This window comes from Solea senegalensis, linkage group LG8, assembly GCF_019176455.1.
Source record: "Solea senegalensis isolate Sse05_10M linkage group LG8, IFAPA_SoseM_1, whole genome shotgun sequence".
NCBI lineage: Eukaryota > Metazoa > Chordata > Actinopteri > Pleuronectiformes > Soleidae > Solea > Solea senegalensis.
Genome location: NC_058028.1, coordinates 25,495,622 through 25,517,148, shown reverse-complemented (window position 1 = coordinate 25,517,148; position 21,527 = coordinate 25,495,622). Strand labels below are relative to the sequence as shown.

Here is a 21,527-nt window from a genome sequence, read left to right as displayed (position 1 = left end):
ACAGTTGGGGCAGATTTAATTCCAATGGGTAAGTCATTCTATAGTTGGGGCAGCTACAGAGAGGGCTTTTTAGCTGGGTCTTACAGGCACCTCTAAAAGCAACTATAGTGAGTTGACCTGGGAGCTCCTTATGAGTAAGAGGTAAGAGAGTGTCAGTCCATTAAGAGCTTTAACATTTTAAATTGAGTCCTATAACTAACAGGAAGCTAGTGGAAGGAGCACAGGATCTGGTCTCACTTCTTAGTCCCAGTCAAGAGGCAAGCAATAATATCACTGATACTGTCAAATATCAAGTCTGTCTTCAGGTACACTCAAAAAAGTGAACTCTGTGAGTTGTTGAATGAAATAAATGATCCTATATTATATTTAATTAACATTTCTGTGTTTGGTTTTAAAACCAAGTCCACTTTAATAAGTCTAACTTAAAATAAAAACTTGTCAAAGCAAAAGAAGCCAGCTAAGTAAATTCAACATAACATTGTTAAGTGAATTGCACAATCACACTAAGAATGTTCTAGATGGGTTTCTGCGCATGCTCAGAAGCTGATTCCACGAACTCCAGTGTTGCTGTGTGCAAATTGGCGGGTGAACATGCTCATGGTCAAGGTCTTACCCTGCTTTCATCAAATGACATCTATCTCTGTCTGAGTAAGTATATTTTTTTGTTGTTGGAACATTTGTAAATAGTTAGAGAGTGATATTGCCGGTGCTACTGTACTTGCCAAAATCTAGCATATATGAGAACATGTTAGCTCATGCTAGCTAGCTAACGAGCTAGCCAATTAACAAAATGCCAGATGACAGACATACATTACAATAACAATTTCACTCAGGAATTGTAGTTTAGCATCTCACCAAATGCAACATTACATTTTTTTAGTTTTAATGGCATTTTTTTTGTTCAATTCATTGTGTGGGCAGCAGAGCTCCTGGTAGCAATGTACAGTAAGGCAACCTTAGAAATTGTGTTGGTGGTTTACAAGTTGGGGACCAAAAGTTTTTTAAACAGCTTGGTTAAAAAACAGTGTCATTAGCTTGTATTTTAGTTTCATGCCAGCAGCTAATGGTAAGCTAGTTGAGTGACTTTTTTTTTATGCTGGTGGAGTGAGTGAGTGGGCGACCAAGAGTGAGGGAGCTCCGCTGCCCTGCTCACTCAGAGCCGAGTCAGCATTTGAAAAGGAATATAGCATTGTGTGTAAGTATATTATAAATATATTTTAAGTATATTAGAAATTATAATTATACATTTATTAAATGCTAGGTGAACTGTCTTTATTCATGTGATGTAATTTTCCAGAACAGCATTGTGTCAAATGTGTTGTACTGCAAGCATGTGGTGGTCATTGGAACTGGAACTAAGGGATATCCTTGTTATACTCCTATATTGCATTAATTTAGAATGATCCACAGAATACCTACCTGATCATGGGACAACGTTTTCATCTTAGGAAGTCACAATAACATTTTGTTGGTCCAGTAAATTGATTATTGTTTTCTTTGAGCTGTATTTGGTTGATATGTTTATACTTTGTTAAATGTCTGTAGGTAGAAGCAGAGTTTACTCATGCAACAGCTGGATCATCATTCTACACAGCTGATGACAATCTTCAAACGTAAAGGAGGAGCAGCAGGGCGGAAAATGAGGAATATCATGGTAGACCTGGATAAGGTACTTTTTATTTTATGTATTTTTTATGATGAAGACCAACCAGCTGGTCACTGTAGGGCTGAAAACCGGCCGCTGGTATATCAGTGCATCCCTACTCCAAACAGTTAGAAGCTTACCTGCAGATCTGTGCATGTTCCACAGAGTGTGGTGCTGAGATGCAAATAGCTGACATTATAATGTAACTCCATTCACTCCAAAACCAAAAATGTGCAGCACGCACTGTTGTGGTCTTGTGAAACGATCGGAGAAACATTTTTTTCAGTTTTGTTTTTTGTATTCATGTACCTCAAATAAATGCACATTCCAGCATGCCAAAAAAAGTATCTAAAGCTGCTTGTAAATATAAAAAAAATGCATTGTAAAAATTAGTAGTCTGACCAGTTTGGCTGAACAATGATTATCTGTGGTGGTAATTGCTGCCCAATGCAATAACAATATAAGCCCTCACACTTCCCTTGTTCTCTGCTGTAGAATGAAGCTGTTGAAACAAGAAAACCTGTGTACTGAAAGCACTAATGAAGACCCTGAAAATCTCATAAGAGAGTACATGGTAAGTACTGTATTTCGGCCTTTGGTTTCTACTGTACTTTCTCTCCAGAAACTGAAAATGTGTCTAGTCTGCGTCTTAGTGGAAAGCGGGTGTTGACCTCACCCTGCCGCCGCCGGACACTGTCACCTTTTTTTCCTCTGAGGAGTTTGCAGGTCTGGGTATTATTTATGGATGGTGCTACATCCTTCTAGACAAGACTAAATGTAGTCTGTAACAATAGGAAATTGGAGACTGAATAGATAATAAATGATGTGTATGTTGTAACTAAAGGTGCATTTGTTCTGTTTTTGAGGATGTTGAAGACAACCAGGAGGCTATGGACCAGACAGTCCTGGAAATCTTTGCCATAAAGATGGAAGGTGCAGAGCCTAAAGATGGCCTGGCAGGTGTTGGAATAATCATTGAAGGTATGGAAGTGCTCCATGACCTTGATAACATTGCAAATGCAGTCGCCGTTTTGTTTGGCGTCATGTACTCACGGGACCTGAGCTATCCAACAAACCTGAAGTACACATTTGAGGTTCTGCAGAAACTTGTGATGGAACTAGATGGCAACAAACTCTCAACAAAGGCTCAAGTGCTAAAGAACAAACTATTTGAAGGAACATTTTAGACAAGTGTCGTGCTCCTGAGCAGCACAGAGGAAACTTGGAGGACAGATTCCATCCCAAACCATTTAGCAGAAAACACATTTTTGGATCTGCATGTTGAACTGTGAACAATGAGGAGTGGATCAGATGCACTTAATGTTTAACAGAGTTCAAAAGATTTGGTACTGTCTGTTAAAAAATGTACGTTGAACTACTTTTTTCCCTTTTTTTTTCCCTTTGTGGGTTCATTTTAGAAAACACTGCAGTGATTTTTTTTTTTTTACCCCTACAATGCTGTAAGTATTTTTACTTGACATGTGTTCACCGTATTCATGTAGATGGTTCATCTTAAAAAAATCAGTATCTAATGTTTCATTGTGATATTCATTCTGCCTGCTTCTTAAAGAATATAGCTTTAAGGTTTGGTTTTGGTTTTGTAGGTCACTTTTGTTTTCATTGGGCATTTTATACAAATTTAACTGGAAACAAAATTGAGGATTTTATAGCATAAAAAAACGTTTTAATATAACATTTTTATTTAGAAATGGGGAAACAAAAATAATCTATACATGTTGAGAAATGGTTTGTTTGATATGTGGGAGCAATTTTAAGGTATAACTCACGCAAATTCAAAGTTTGTGTTTTTAAATTTGTTTGTTTGTGATGGTTGTAGTACCATTTGTTACCATTGATAATAAATACTATTTTTTACAGAACTAAAGTATTGTAATTTGAATTTACTTAACTACATTGTGTGGAAATTGTTGACATAACTAGGTTTAGTAAGTCCAACATAATTCACTAGCTTGATAACAATGAAAACTATGTAAGAAATGATTATTCAAGTCACTTAAATTGGAACTACAATGAGTTGTTCAATTAGTGTTACTCAATGCAGCTGAGTTACATTTACATTAGTGGGTTAGGTCAATGTAATGAATGCCTGCTTAGTTAGCTGAACACTTTTTGATCAATTAAGGCTAACTTGACCAGATAATATTGTAATTACTTAATACAGTCTTCTTGGTTTCACATACATTAATTGTTTCCTCTGTAATAGTAGAATTCAATTAGTTTGAACACAAGACAGTTTTGTGGAAATTGTTGACATAACTATATTAAGTACATTGAACAAATTATTTTTTTGAGTGTACAATCAAAACCCAATGGACCACAGGTGTGTGTGTGTACCCGCCCATCGCCCTATGTCAGCTGAGATTGGCACAGCCCCGACCCTCTGGTGGAGTATAAAGCAGTAGATAATGGCTAGACGGATGGATTTCTGTATGCCATTGTTTATTCTCCAAATCTATTTACTTTGCATTTATTTGCTTTTACCTTTTATCCATCACAAACGTCTCCGCCTCCCTCAAGTGTCACAACAGACTTCTTTGAACGGTCTCTGTTTTCATGCAGGATTTTTATGCACAAATCGAACACATGCATAAAAACTGGCTGATGAAAACCCACCTTATAAAACCATAGTTAAAACAAGGCAATATAATCTTGATGGGATGAGCTTGTATACAGTGACGGTCAAAACTTTCTTTCTCTCAATCACCAAACAGTTTTCCTCCAGCCTCCTCTCCACCTGTCTCACTGCACCTTTCTTCCAATCTGTGTGACCACCCTCTAATTCCCATCTCTCCATCTGCTCATCCACCATTGTTTCCCATCCATTCCTCCGTCAATCAATTATCTAAGCTACACTCCTGTCATCCTCTACTGGTCCTTCACTCTCACGTCTTCTCTGTTGCTGTCCGCTCTCTTTTTTAATCACTCTCCTCGTTCTCATTCTCCGCCTCCAGTCTGTCTCCAGGTTCCGTTTCCCAGGAAGCTTTTTTTAGGCTTTAAACAAAGGTTGGCATGAGCACGCACACAGACAGACACACACACACACACACACACATCCACATACAAATAGAGGAGCAGCACTATAGGTGTTGCTCATTAGCATAGCTTACCAATGCCCTGGTTCCTCACATCAAGGGGTCCTTTCACTTCCTGCTAGTTATTAGCGAGTCTCTCAGCTTGAAGAAAGAAACAAAACAACACACATGCACAAATATTGAATACAGACAACAGGAAACTGAAGTTAACACTCACACACAGAGATAACACCAGGAGGGGTTTTCTGATTTGACTATAGATGTGTAAAATCCTGTCAAACAAAACAAACACACACACCTCACACCTACCATCAATTTACCAGTGCCCTTTTACCTAATCTAAATATTATAATATATATCTAAATATTGCACGCTTTTGAACTAAGGATAGAAGAAACATGCAACATGTTTATTGTTCTTTGAAATTAATTTGACAATGTAATATAGGACTGAAGAGAGGACATTGATTTTAGACCAATTCAAATCAGACTTTTAACACAATAGTGTTAAAAGTTGGACTAACACAGAAATAATGTGGTTGGAATCAAATTACTATGTCATGTCGTCGTTCCAGGGCCGGCTCTACCTAATTTTGTGCCCTAGGCGAGATTGTGTGTGTGTGTCCACGAGCGTGTTTGTCGCACTCAAACGTGACTGTATACTCATCACTAGTCACCTTGCGGCGCCCCTCCAGCAGATGGCGCTCTAGGCGACCGCCTATATCGCCTATGCCAAGAGCCGGCCCTGCGTCGTTCAACTGGACCCAAAGCAACTTTGTATTTGCAGACTTTATAACTGACTTTATAACCGACTTTATAACCGTATTTAGGCCGGACAGTCCTGATTTCAAATATCCTGTCCAGCGCAGTCTCCAGCCATTTGTCTTCCCTTTTGGAATTGCACTGGAAGCATCGATCAAATATGTCTAATATATCATTGGTAAAAAACATAAACAAGGCGGTGCTGCCGCTGTTCGCCATGACAGAAATGCAGAAAAACTTCTTTTAATTTCCAATGGTCAAAAGAGTGTGGTTTCCACACATAAACATAAAAACATGTACCAGATGTTTCTCCTGGACGCTGCCAGGAAAGAGCAGGAATGTTGCAGAGAGACACTCAACTATGCACATTCTTGATATGATGCAGCTTTATTTATTTGATATATTTATTTTTTTGCAGTCCAGAAATATTCTGCTTTCTGGCTGTTTGTTCTGGTGCCAATTTATGGCTATGAGTGCAATAAGTTAAGACTGCATTGTTCTCGGATTTCAGTTTAAATACTGCATTACTGCATTACTGCGTTCTGATTGTGATTATCATGGAAAGAAATGATTTATTACCCAATAATCTGTTATTTATGCATGCTAATGTAGGCGTTCTCACTCAGGTATAAAAGAGTGTGCAGCTTTCATACTGAAATACAATAGAAAAGTACGTACGCAAAGAACTTCTCAGATTTATTAAACTGCGCGTAAGCTGAGTCCTGCGCACCTTTTCTTTTTACATCCCATCAAAGGTGAAACTGAGCGGCGGTGAATGAGTAACACACCGCGCCGCCGCTCCACCCACAAATGTAAATGACGCTGAAGTGTTGTCTCTGACGCCTTCTTCCTGAAAAACAAATGCAGCAGCAAAGAAAAGAAAATGAAGAATTTATGATGTTTACACCTGAAAGAATCTATTATTTTAGTGGTTTGTTTTTTTGGAATTAGTGATAAACACAAAGGAACTCAATGTCAGGGTCACAGCGATATTAATTACTAATATATTAATATATTAATATTAACAGTTGATCCTGTTCATGTTGTTTTTCTGATGTATGTTTAAACATGACATCATTTCAGCCGTCTTTAATTTGCTCACTGAGTTACTCAATGTAATCATCCATTACTGTTATGGATTGTGCTGTGGAAGCTGGGGAGGGAGGAAGAGGGAGGAAGAAGATGCCAGTGTGCGTCTCAGGTGTACTGACGAGCGTGCGCCTGCATCGCCTGTCTCTTCTGATGAAAGTTATTTTGTTATCGTATGGATTAAAGTGGGATAAAGAAAATGTTCTTGTCAATGCTCAAGTCCCATTTTCTTACAACAAATGATTCCGTAACTTCATTTTGAAGCATTTAAAACATCGTAGACGGACGTGTGTTCATGTGTTCACTTGAGCAGAGCGCTGAGAACGCCAAGTACATTTCTATACATGCCGATCATATGTGGTCACAAGAGACGCATCCAGGATGTATTTAAATGCCAGGTGTGAACAGTCACACTGTCCCAACCCAAATGTCCTCAGTGCCTTTAGTTGATAAGTTTTCGGTCCTCACAAAGCCATAGAAGAACACACACACACACACACACACACACACATGCACTCATGTAGCTGGAGTCAGAGGTCGTGGCAGAGGTGTTGGTCCATCATGTCAGAGTCCAGTAGAGAACATGGTGGTGTTGTCCACAGGGACACTCTTTTGTAGTCTTTGAATACTCTTGTCACTCACTTGTCCGTCCCCTGCCCGTCTCCCCACACACACACACACACACACACACACAAGAGTTCAATAGTGCACTTGAAGATACAGTGTAACAGCCGCAGACTGACAGACATATGAATGGAGGAAAATGAGAGGAAAGTTTGGATTCTGGCAAATTGGAGGTTGAGTCTGAAGTTGCACTCAGAGGTGAAGAGGAGTTGGACACGCAGACAGGTGTGAGTGTCAGCATGACAGGAAAGATGGTTGAAAATGAATGGATCAGCCTTCCACCGTTTCAAAACATTCTTTCGATTGCTTACGTTTTATTCCCCTTCTTTATTCTTTCCTTCTTCCTGTTACATGTACAGTATTTGTCTCTCCCTCACCCTGTCTGCTTTATCTTTTTCCTCTCACTGTATTTTTTCTTTCCCTTTTTGTTTTTTACCCATTTTTTTTACCATCTTTCTCGTTAAAACCTGGAGGCGTTTTTCTTCATCCCCTCTTTCAAACTCCATCTTAATCTTTTCCTCGTCCTACCCATCATTTTCCTGCCATGCATTATTTCTTTTCCACTCTTTTGTCTTCATTTTCTTCAACTTGGTTTGGGGATGCTATTGACATCTCCATCCATCCATTGGACTTCCATTTTCTCCTCCATCCATTCCTTTTCCTCTCTCTTTCTCCACCCTCACAGGCATCTATTGACTGAATCCTCCTCTCCATTGTTCTCTGCATCCACCCCTCCCTCCCATGCTCTCATAACTGATGGCTTTCCCATCATACAAGGCTGACAAGAGGAGTCACACCTCCTTCTCTTCATCCTCCATCCATCTTTCATTTCCTTTCTTTTTTTACTGTGTGTGTGTGTGTGTGTGTGTGTGTGTGTGGTCCCCGTGCACTGGGAGTGACTGCAGCCAATCCCATTAGCCAGATGAGCAGGTCTCCAATGAAGGGGAAAGCACCAACCCCCCCTCTCTTTCTTTCTCTCCGTCTGCTCCCTCTGTTCATCCGTCACTCTCCAGGCTGTGTGTGTGTGTGTGTGTTGTTTTTCCTTACAGTTTTCAGACTGCCTTTGAAGGCCATTGCGGGAAAGTCCATCTTTTCATGTACGTGTTTACAACATATTTGTGTTTTTACTAGTCATCCAAAGAGCAGATACAGCCACAGTGGAGGGTTGGCTCCCCACTGGCTTCTCTACTTGTTGTTTTTTCCACTTGAAGTTCTTCACCTAATGGTGGATTGCATGGCTCTGTAACTTTTACCAGTCAAGGTCTGATTCCCAGCTGGGTCTTCTGAGCTGAGAATATATCATGATGTAGATAAAAGACTTAGATAAAAGATAGAGATAAATAGACTTGAAAGCATAACACATTTAGACATAGACTCTAAATAAAAATATGGACATAGTCCTCTGGTTTGTTGGCTGAGGAGAATTTCAGCAGGGGGTGACTCCACTGGCTGCACAAAGAAGTTTGTTTGAATAACAGTCTATGGGAACGTTTCACTTCATTTATGATGTCAGTAAATATATTACAGTGGAGTCAATCGAATCTGATGTTAATTTTGTAAAGTGGTTGGTATTTTCGCCTCCCAGTAAGAGGGTGCACCGGTTCCAATCCCATTTCTGCCAAGGTTTACATGTTCTTCCTTGATGGGTTCTCTTTCTCAGTACATCCCACAGTCCAAAAACATGCTCATTGCTGGTTTTGGTTCATTGGAATGAATGTGTGTTCAACAGCCAACATGATGGCTGGATGTTGGCGATGGATTAACGACCTGCCGGGGTGAAGCCCATGAAAATGCCTTTTTGCGTGTGTCAGCTGGGATTTGCTCCAGCAGCTTCCCCCATGACCCTCAAGTGGCAAATAAAGCAGTAGACAATGGATGGATGGATGTTCCATTTAAAGGGAAATAGATGATAAAGCACTTATGAAAGAAAGGACACCAGCAGTTACAGGTGATGCATGCTCTTGCTTTGGTCAACAGAAGCAACTAAGTAGATGGTAACAGGAAGTCCACTGGTACCCAAACATGTACAACTCAGCCCTCAAAGGCCACAATTGTTGGGGAAAACCTGGTGAGAAATTGCTGCTACTGGACTGGAGTGCACATGCTTGGAACTCTTCACTGTGGACATGTAATGCTGAAAGTAGGACCTGGCCCTTAAGCGGCATTTTCATGTCACGTTAACACATAACAATGAGTCTGATGCCTGGAGCTGGAGGAAGCTGGAGGAAGCTGGAGGAAGTGACCAGAGCAGTGTCTGTTATTGACCACTTGCAAGAGTTTCTCATGTCGCTATAGCGATGGCAACATGGTGCACACCATTGTGGGTTGCACCCTGTTTGACAAAAACACTGACATCATTGAGACAACCTTGGAGAGTTGGAGAGATTTGATTGGATGGTGTATTGTTTGAGTTTAAACACATGAACGTCTGATTGGCTGGTGCTTGTGTCCATGCCTGAAGCTTTCGAATACTTTAAATATTTTAACAAGCATGTTGCATGAGTCCAAAATTACAAAAGCATTGTTAAAAATCACAAAAGGAAATCTAAAGACTACTGCACGGTTGTTCGGTGTTGTTTTGTACATCTCATTATTACACTTTTCATTTGACAAACTATAGAAATCTCACCTTAGACACTGTTTACATTTACAGATGTGAAGTTGGGAATTGAGGAGTCCCTCCCCCCATTGCCTGCAGGGTCATTACCTGTGCTAATGTGTTGATTCAGTCCACAGTGACAGTATCTTTTCATCTCTTTAACCAGCCCCATTAAAAACATCCAGCTAATGAGCCTTCACTCAGTCCTTGAGTGATTAAGACCTACTTGCTGATCTGTATGGGGCTCTCACCAGACGACAGGCACTCTGCATTCTTTTAACTCAGCTTTGACTCCATTACTGGGGGAAGCCCACACTGACACAGGGAGAGTGGGGTGAGACCATCCTGTATGGAAGACTGAAGCCAACTAAAGACAAAGTCATGGTGATGTGAAAGAAGGGCTGGTAGAGACAGTAATTGTAAATAATGTTTTTTCTTCACGCCTTGTTTGGTGGATTTGATTCTCATTGTGCTGGTCAAATGTAATTTGGGCAGGTGGCGGTGGTGGCTCACACAATTCCTTTCTTTAGAGGGGACGCAGTTTGTGGAAGTCAGTCTTCAAATGATGATAATAATAATATTAACCATGAAAGTTACATTCTAAAAAAAACAATACACAAAATAATGAACACATCACACATCAATAATATCATGGTTACAGTTTTAGAAAGATTATTGCATCTGGTATGAAAGACGTATTAGTGTTCTTGGTTGGTGCAGTAGTGTTTGCTCAAGGGCAGTTTTATGATGACCAATCTGTTTTTGGTCTTTGAGCCAATATGCCGTACCATGAATATTTATTTCAAGACTTACTGTGTATAAACAGTTTCTAAAATGTCCTTATCAAGGTTCCCAAATTTCAGTAGTGTTTCAACATACCTTTTTACTCTGGCACACTAAGGGAAGGGAGCCAAAGATGATATGTTTGGGGCCACTTATTTTGGTACTAATGCACACGCAAAACAATATGTACCAAAGCCGCTCATGAACCTGCTGGTGGAAATACCTCCTTATCGTAGTTGCTGGAATTTAAATACTTTAAATACTTTGTTTTGGTGGGCACACGGTGGTATAGTGGTTAGCACTCTCGCCTTGCAGCGAGAAGACCCGGGTTCGAGCCCCAGTTGGAACAAGGGCCTTTCTGCATGGAGTTTGCATGTTCTCCCCGTGTGTGCGTGGGTTCTCTCCGGGTTCTCCGGCTTCCTCCCACAGTCCAAAAACATGCAATGTGGGGATTAGGTAAATTGGACACTCTAAATTGACCATAGGAGTGAGTGTGAGAGTGAATGGTTGTTTGTCTCTAGTTGTGTGTGGCCCTGCGATGGACTGGCGAACTGTCCAGGGTGTACCCCGCCTATCGCCCGATGAAGCTGAGATTGGCACAGCACCCCCCGCGACCCTCTGGTTAGATGATGACTGACTGACTTTGTTTTGGTACCTGCTCTGGCAAGGTTCCAAGCAAACTGAGCCGATGCTAAAATGTGACGTCAACACACTGCCGACCACTGATTGGCAGAGATTGTCGTCACTGTCAGAGCCACGAGCGCTGCAGGAAGTACTCAAACTACTCTTAGCTGATTCTAATGATCCCGTGCGCCCGCCCCAGTTTATGTGTCGCATATAAAACAACGTCACAGCCGTTCTATGACGAGGAGGTACTATGAAGAAATGGAAAACGAAAACTGAGAAAGTGGGGGCAAGCTAGGACTGTAGAATAAAAGTGCTAATATTGCTTTTGCATAAAAAATATAACTTCACACTTACAAAAATCCGTTCGAGCCTAGCTTGTGACAAACCATTGTTTCAGAAACTACAGACTCTCCATTTACTGTCACATATGAACTCTTGACAATGTGCACATAATATAACGACTATTTTTCCTGCTCTTTCTGTGAGTTACAGGAACCCTCTTCAGACACACCACTGCTTCCACACACTTCAGCGTTGAAAGTTCAGAAGCTCCATCCCTCACTTCAGCTCTTTCATGACCGTCACAGAGTTTTCACAGTTATTGTTAAAATTGCATGGAACTTTCAGCCTATTCCAGAGTTTGACACTGGTGTGTATTGTGTGGAAGGTTCACAGCTAGAGTGGGTGACATCAACCTCAGGAGTGGAGAGAGGTTGTTCCCCTCTTTAAAGATGTTTCTCTTCATTGAGCTCCTCATACATGATTTTCTACCAGGATGTAGACACATTTGTGAAAGCGGCGACCAGAGCTCCTGTCATGGACTTCTTTTACAAACCTTATATGACGATGCGTCAGCCTTGTGTAATCGGTTTTGCTGCAGTGGCTGACTGATGCTGTTGCTTCATCTGTCAGTGTGCACTGATTTTAATACTGAAGTACTGGAGTAAATATTGGGGAAACATCCTGGGTGGTTTTGTGTGTACTCTTGCAGTTTTCTAACAGCCTTTGGCCGATAAATCATTGTCCCCGTCTGGCAACACAGATTCCTTTTCCTTCTTTTTTTAAAGGTCAGTCGCTGTTGTCACTTCTGTGCATGGGTTAGTTCACTGGTGACCTCGAAGTGCAGCTCCAGTCAGATCAGCTTGTGAAGCTGAGATGGCAGATGTTTTCTGTACTGACTGAACTCTCATTGTTCTTAACTTTATGATGCATATATGTGTAACTGGTCTTAAATGTTCTCTGCGTTGTGTTCATTGAAATTCTTGGGTTTCTCAGTCTGCATTATTCCACAAATAAAACATGCAGTCGCTCATCTGATCACAGATTCTGTCTCCAGCCATGTTGAAACGATTCTGGCTAATGAATCAAACAATATCACAAACATTAATATGAGTTCTTAACATTTCTCATTCACATTTCAATAAACCAATCCATTAAACACATTCATCATAATGAAAGTGCATCTCCATACCTGTATTATTCCACAATATAAAAATGCAGTAATGGAACGAAGGACTCTTCAGATGCATGCAGGACATTCTCTCTCATCCACGTGCACACGTACGCACGCGCACACACACACACACACACAAAGCCAATAGCTCGCCAAATTCACGTTCCTTACCGACCTCACACGCACACATTTCACCCCACGACTAACCAACCTTTTTAAAGTTTTAAGATGTTTACAACAAAATTAGACACTTTACAAAACTAGTTTGGGAGTGAGCATGCGCACGCCCAAACTTATGCACGTACACAAGTACATCATGGTCCTATCACGGCCACACACACGCAAAGACTGCACCACAATACAGCACTTTTCCACTACACACTTCCAGCACGGCTCGAGGAAGGGGTTGTGATGTGGCTCGCAGTGCTGACGCTAAACACACCAGACACCTCTGATAAATATTGAAATTGTAGAAATGTCCTTGCTAGATGTTAGAGTTTTTGAGGCACGTTTTCATGATTTTTAAGTCTTTTTGAACTGATCTAGAGTTTGATTCCTGCGGCGGACATCGCACTCGCGCCTCTTCCAGTGCCGACAATCTCTGACCAGTCGCAATGCACCAGGCACACGCACACCTGGCTTTTAAAGGTCTGGTTGTTTTAACCGATGTTATGCCCTAAACACACCTATGAATAATTCAGACACTAAATACCCCGCGACTCTCATGTGGAGTATAAAGTGGTAGAAAATGAATGAATGAATTTCTGTAAGTGGGAAAAACTTGTCAGGGAAAGTGAGTGCAGCTGTTCGTCCCTGCATGATCACAGCAGTATCAATGGCTTTACAAATCAATACTCCGACAGCTCCAGTTATCGCCATAACAACTCTCACATCACTTGATATCTGTAATTGTCGTGATAAATTAAAGATTGATTTTTGCACTGAAGTAAAAGTTGAAGAGGGCACTTTTTTGTGCATTGAAACTTTTTCATTAGCACCAAACAAACGTGTTTGATGGAGATTAAACAACATTTCACACATCTGAGGTGATAAATGCAAATCAATTATACCCTGTGTGCTCTATCGTACGGAGGGCTGAAAGCGCCAAAATTAAATAACTACTTTAGTGTGTCATTAATTAATTAAAATTTGAATTAAATAAGTAAATGTGTTATTAAATGTGTCATTAATTCATTAAGGTCCTGTGTTGCAGTGCATCATGAATTTATTCTATCTGTCTTTGATGGGAAATTTTAATTAATGAATGACACATATGAGTAATTATTTAATGGTGTATTTACTTATTTAAGTTGGCACTTTCAGTCCTCCATACTATCAAAGTGGAAACCAGTCGTGATGTAAATCATAACAACGCAAATTTGCATTTTAAAAACCTCCAGAATTGACATTTGGCCGCAGACATGTTGGTCCTTAACAAATAGTTTTTGCTGTCAATGAAATGAACGCAAATCTACACAAATCTACCCTCTGCACCAGTGTGAGACATCGCTGACCGCTCTGTCTCCCTGAACACTTAAGAACAAGATTGATTTCATCCGTCCATCAAAATAATACATCACTGCTATAATTACAAGTTTGTCCAGTAGGAAGTCAAAGTGCTCCAACATGACCTTAGCTGTAAATCACTTTTAATAACCTGATGATTTCCAGTGTTTCACAATGACCTGATTAACATTACAAATGAACACAACACTGTTCTAACTTAATATAACTTTAAACTATTGTTGGGGGTTAGGGTTGGAGCACTTCCTGGACTGTGGACGCTGTTGTCATGTGACAACGGCATTTCCAGCTAAAACCATATGTGTCCAGACACACCTGCATCAATATGGAATTAGATTTGTTCCAATAATTTAACAACAGCAAGTGACACTTTATGAACTGAGCAAACAAAAATCAACCACAACATCAAAACACACAATTACAAATAAAATATTTAATTTAATCATTAGAAAACATTGTACTTTATTTGTTTGAAAATACATTTTTTGTTTGTACTGATGGAAATGTTCTTTGCTCCGACTCGTTTGCGTTTGCGTCAGCTCAGTGGATCAGGAGAAGTCATGACTTCCGGTCCAGTAGCCAATCAGTGAGGTAGCGCAAAAGAGTCGGACCGAGCAAATTTCCCATCATTGCAAACAAAAAGTTTATTTTCATACAAATAAAATAAAACATTTTGAAATAAATCTTAAATATTTTGTATTTTGATTTTGTGTTTCATTTTTGTTTGCGGTGGTAACAGTGGTTTAGTTACACCTCCTACTATACTCACTAATATTCTCAACTTTAGCGTTAGCATTGTTTCATTGTACCTCCCATCAGAGGGAGCTGTGGATTATTTTCACCCTCTGAGATTAACGTCATCACTGTCTCTTCATCAGGGCTCAGGGAGTTCAACCGTCATCAAACACAGACACACACACACACATAATCTGCCACTAACAGGTGATGACAATGTTACAACAACCAGCTAATGAAGCAAAGCAGCAACACCTGTAACACATGTTGATTAGCTGATGCTTGCTGATGATCAAGGACACCACCTGAGGCTCACGTTCATTTATTCATCCTCCCGTCAATTAAATTCACTTCACAAGTGCTTTGTTGGCAGAACCTCGGGCTGCTGTTGCCAAGATGCTTTTGATTTAATATCTGTTGCTGCATGGGAAAGAAAAAAAAACAACAACAACTTGCCTTAAGGCTCGTGTAGAGATTTCACAGCAGGAGCAAAGTGGGGGCAATTGTCCCCGCAGGGCAGATTAAATGTGTGTGCACTCAGTGGCGCTATGAGGACACACAAGCACTCGACTCTGGTCGGGTGGGGGGGTTGAGACACAACTTGAATACATAAATGAACGATCCACTCTACACATTCTTTACCGCTCTGCTGCGAGTGGATCAGAGGGAGCTGTTTCTGAACGGTCGACTCCATCACTGTCTCCCGCTTGTTTTCTCTCTAACTTCTCTGACTCTCACTGGCTCAGAGGGCAGATGGAAAAACAGGCGCTTTTGGCCACATTATAGATTAGAGTCTGACACAGCAGATGTCACTTCACAAAGACAAGTCTGTGCTGCAGTCTCTCCCTAAAGCAAAGGGAAAAAAACACATGTTCCTCTTACAAGGAAAGATGAATTCAGAGGAGGGACTTAACTTAACTTAACTTAACAAACTCCACTGCTGTAGCTGTACTTGGTCTGACATCACTGCTCCAGGTGTCACGTGACAGCTGCCAGAGTCCACTTCTGTGATGTTTGGCATCAGGATCAGGACTGATGTGATTAAAAGTTGGTCTTCTATTTTAGCAATGACTTTAACTCACCTGCGTATGTTATTATCAAGCATGTGTTGAATAAACCTTGTTCACAGCAGATATTTGTCGACATGATATACAGCTTTACACCAGTAACATTAATTAGAGTACTTCCATGTGCATTTGTTTTCAGTGGAAACAGCAAACACAAGCTGCAGAGCCATGTCCAGGCCAGCATCTGTTTTTCACTTGTCATTTTCAGTCATTTCCTCTTCGTCGCCTCCTCCGACGACGTCTAAAATAACAAAATCACTGCCTTGATTTTACAGCCGGTACCTGTGTGTGTGTGTGTGTGTGTGTGTGTGTGTAGTGCTGTAAATCACTATGTGTTTCTCGCGAGAACAGAGACGTGGAGAGCCGGTCGATGGTCTTGGTCTTGCAAGGTTGGTTTTCTTCTAACAGACAGTAGAGGGAAGCGGAGACAGCCCCCAATGCCGAACAATGGCGAACTGTAGATCAGTTAAAAAGAGTTACAAATCCTGAAAACATGCCTTAATCTCCAACATTTAGCACGGAAATGTCTAAAAATAAAAATGTCTCACTATTTAACAAAGGAGTCTGTGAGCCGACTCTCATCCCCTTTTTTCACTTGTGTTCTGGTCGTGCAGGAAATATTGAACAATTCAGTGAAGAAATCTTTTTCTAATGAGTCATCCATCCATTCATCCATCTTCAACCGCTTTATTCTCCACACCGAGGGTCAATGTAGAGTGTCAAAGGTCCTGATGATTCAGAACACCGTGAACAACTGCTAGTTTGCATGCCATGCTACGACGACGTGGAAAACAGCAGAGGAGAGACGAGTAGTGCTAAATCCTGCATATGGTTCTACATGTTTCCCGTAGATATTCTGGATGTGCTCCAATAGAGTGAGTGAAAAATAATGAGACTGTCTGGTCATTATATTGTAGCTTTGCTAAGACAACAGATCTAATGGCGTCCTGGAGCTTTTGCACAGCACTAACTTACCCTCTCTTATTGTGTCTTCCATCTTAGGGTTGTCCATAATTACATGCTGTGGCGCATCGTGGCAGCGCTGAGTGAACACCTGTCCACCGCCTTCCGCAGCACCATCCACGAGTTTTCTCGGGAGATCGATGGCACGGAGCAGCAGCTGGAGCTGGGCAGACTGTGCCTCACCCAGGCCAACAAACACTTTGGCATGGCCCTGGGGGCCCTGTTTGTCCAGCAGCACTTCTCCTCGCAGAGCAAAGCCAAGGTATGTTTGTATAGATGTGACAAAGTATTGTTTATATTCATTTGAAGTACGTGACAGGTATCAAATGAGGATGGATCTAAAATTACAGGAAATTAAATCCCACTTCTTCTTCTTTTTTTTTATATTGTGAAATGAAACAGTATTCTGAACACAGAGTTTGTACAAGGCCAAGTGAATTGTTTCATAAACTAACTTCAAATCCAAATACTATGAGGGTTGGGCACTATCCAGATTTTAATACCATGAAATCTTCTCCTCATTTTCACAGGGCATATGGAATTACTGTGACTAAATTAAAAACAATGACTTCATAGGACACAGAATGTCAAAATAAATGAAAAATAACAACAAAGGCAGCAACAACGCAGTTGGTAATGTCTTTGTTCTGTTAATCAACAATGATTTTTTTATATATATATACATTTATACAACCCAGAAGTGATAATGTATCATCTCCTCAAGTGACATAATAAACTTTAGTAAGTGTCACCTTCCAACATTCAAGAAAACTTGAATATATAGATATATGTATATATATCTATATATATATAGATATACATATATATATATATATATATATATATATATATATATATATATATATATATATATAACCTATAATGTAAATCACTTGACATCACCACTGGACATCACATGCATATGTTTTACCCCATAAATTAGCATGTTGTTTCTTTACAAATAGAACAGAACTTACCACAGTATTGTAAAGGCACATCGATGTCCTTTAGTGCAGAGCTTCTCAAACTTTTTATACCACCTGAGAAAATAATGAGCTCTTACTGTAACACCATTCTCACAGGAGGCAGATTAATTCCCAATGAGATCATTTGTTCTCTCATCATCCTCCTCTTCCTCACATATACTTCACACACTGGTATAGTGACATTAGATTATTATGATTTCATTTATGATTACATGTTTGTTATTTGTTTCATTGTCTATGCACTCATCCCCTGGTTTATAGAGTATTTCAGCCAGTGGAACATGAGCTTCCTCTGGTGGTACACCCAGCACACGTTTGAGAACCATGGCTGTTGTGTATTAAATTGCACTTAAACTGGTACAGGTACTGTGATAAGGTGCAGAAATGGACTCTTATTTACGGGTACAACAAGCATTTTAGCTCCCCAGTGGTACTTGTGTTACTGAGCGTGTACCTGCAGTACATGGAAACTTGTCATTTGTATTCAGAGACAACAAAAGAAATGTAGGAATTAGTTTCATGTAGAAAAAGCTGAACCACACGCTGCTCAAGGATTTATACAAAGAAAAGTGCCCACATGCATCCAGTACTTTCTCTCACACTGTTGAGTTGTGACTGGGAAGCAAAGTTCTGGAGATGATGTGAGTACAGCCATTGTTGTGTTAAACTCACACACTTGCACTTGCATAAAAACAGAACACACAACACTGTGGAGGTGGCAGTGGAGCAGATAGTGTAGTTTTAAAGCAGCAATTTTGAGCTTGAACCCTTTGTCAAGCCGTAACTGCCTGATAATGATCATTACTGGTAAATGAAAGTGTTTCCACCACTCGGACTCAAATGTATGCTGTAATTAGCGGTTTGCCTGCAGTCCCGATCGGCGGCATATAAAAGAAATACAACATTCAAAGGCAGCAAGAGGGAAACCCACATGACTGACCTTGGATTTTAATTACATCTCTGTAAACATTCTGAATCTCAACAATATTTCACAGTCTTTGGAAACACGTGCATCAATAACATTCAAATGCCAAAGGTTTTTACACATTTCCCAAGACTGTGACAGTATTCTTTAATTTCTTGCATTATTTTTTTCTGTGATATGATTTTGATGCTGAACTGACATGTGGAACATGTGCTTCACACCTCTCTGTACAGCCTCTGCCTCTCACTGGCCTTTTTTGTTTCTGTTTTACTCTCTGCCGAGGTCAGTATCCTCTAATCCCCCACTTCTGCCATTTGGTCTCCTTCTCATACACTCTAATCCTCTCCCATATGTATTCTTATCTAGTGCCATGTCAGTTCTAGGACATGGGGATGTGGTTCCCAATGGGATTTCTAACCTCTGTAAGCTCAGACCTTTTCTTTAAACCCTCGATCTTCTCGCCTCCACCTTCTTCTTCTTCTTCTTCTAATGCTCTCACTGTTCACCTATACTCACTTTATTACTTTCTTGTCCTCATGCAAACTTTTTCAATTTCTGCCAAAGCTCAGACCTACAATGCAAAAATCGAATCTGACGCAACTTTACACTGATAACTAATATCATTGTTCTGTGCATTCATTGAAATTTAAAAGTTCCAGTTTGTAAGAGTTAGTGACATCTATGGACTCTTCCTGTCGCTCTTCCCTTCCCCAAGCACATTCAAATTCATTTTTGATTCGGCTAATTTGAGGGTCAACTCTGCTTTTGTGTAAATTTAGAAAAAGGCAACGTAATTTCTTATTTATTTAAGATAAACTCAAAACCGAAGCTATTTTAAAAAATACATAATAATAATAATAATAATACACAACATGGGTAGTAGATTTATTTCTACCAATAACCTCTCCTAAATGTGGCCATTCAGGTCCCCAACTCCTACTGTATTATAATATTGATAAGATAAAGTGTCAATTTCAATGCTCAATCTGATGAAGAAACAGAAAAGGATATTTTATCACATCTGTTTTTACACAATAAATTGGGTGTTAATCCCTTAAGTGCCTAAATATCACTCAAACCATTAACCCCACTTTTTTATGAGTAGAGTTCAGTGTCAAATGTGGGCTGCAGAGTCACTCTCATACTCATTACATTTTGATAGTGTCCCCATCCTCACACAGCTCATAGACAACAGTCGGTAGAATGTTGGCATGTCCACAGTGGTTGGAGAGCTCATTAGGAAAACCAGAGGGACCAGACCTGGGGCTAGTGGCGATGTGTGGAGCCTTGACTGACTCACTGATGCTGCTTGCCTCAGCACGACCAGGAATTAATGAGCATCAGGAGCCGCGAGTCTGACAGCAGACAGAGTGGGGAAGACAGGCTTTGTTGTTATCCTGAATTGCCAATGTGGAGGGACCGTCAAGGGACACAACATGCCCCCTATCCATTCAGGAGTAGAATTTGTGCTTACAATAGTTTTAGAACGCACCAGTGCGATGCTTTAAAAGTTCTTTTGACACTAGTGATAGCGGGCAAGTATGCAAACCCACAAACAGAGTGAAGGGGCAACAGTTTTCCGTGTGGCAACTAATGCATAGCTTAGGTTTGTTAGATGTCACAACCGTGGCCAATATACTATGGATTAGGTGTAATTAGGTGTAATTAACATGAGACACGTTGGATCTCTCTGCCTTTGAGAATACAAAACAGACAGAAGCGTCAGTCCATAAGGGCCGTCACTTATTATCCAAAAACAAAAATATCTATTTGAAGTTGGGGGAAAAAGTTCCAATTCAAAACAGTTTCTTTCAAAATATAAAGCCTAGAAGTGCATCAGACTATTCCTCTGTGATCCAGTAAAGGGCATGAGCTCAGCTTGGCATTAGATTGTTGAGTTTTTTGTTGTTGTGCTGTGAAATCAAAGATCTTTGAAGGATTTGTGTGTCACGTAATATTCCTTCCAGCTTGATTATTGGGAACGTTTACAGCGTTTTACAGGTACAGTGTGGAAGACTTTGTGACATCCAATGGTGAGACTGCAGGTTTCATGCAGCGTGCAGTGATGACTCTGCCCGTGTCGTGGCGAGTCGAGCTGGGACCATAGTTGAAAAGGGCCAAAACATTCACACCCTCTGGGAGCCAAGTGACCGTATTATCACATTTACATAGTCCAACCCCCTCACAGTCTAGCTGTCAGTGACATCTCATATCTGTTAGCCCACAGGACCGAAACGATTGTAGTAGTTTGAACAATGGTTCTCAATAGCAGGTCTCAGGACCTCGAGGGTTCCCAGAGAAAAATAAAAATATGAAAATTAATATACATTTAATAAAAATGAAAAACAAGAAAGGTAATATACTTAAGAGTTAGAAGGGTCAAAGATAGATCCGTATTTCTAATTTCAAACAACATAAAATAAAATAAAATAAATGGCTCTGTGGTGTAGTGTGGATGGATCAGTGTGTTACTGAATGAGCTTCTGTAGCTGATGTGCTAACGCCCAGACTGTTGCTAAATCATTAGCATCACAGTCAATACCTTTTACCCAAAGCTGTGTTATTCACACATTATTCAAGCTAATCAGGTTGGTTTGTTATTCATATTAATATCAGATGATCACATGCTCCCGTTACAGCTTCATCTGATCCAACAGAAGTTTATAACAGGACAATACATAACGTTCTGAAAC

The 21,527-nt window shown here is 40.3% G+C and overlaps 1 protein-coding gene across 4 annotated transcripts in view; it reads left to right on the top strand.

Moving 5' to 3' along the window:
• The window catches only part of LOC122773919 (endothelin-converting enzyme-like 1), a 68,312-nt gene that overhangs the window by 28,828 nt on the left and 17,957 nt on the right, over positions 1–21,527 (top strand). For all 4 annotated transcript variants that reach the window (XM_044032910.1, XM_044032912.1, XM_044032909.1 and 1 more), the window contains one exon: positions 16,963–17,185. In XM_044032910.1, coding sequence (XP_043888845.1) covers positions 16,963–17,185 — 223 coding nt within the window. The remainder of the gene's footprint in view (positions 1–16,962; positions 17,186–21,527) is intronic.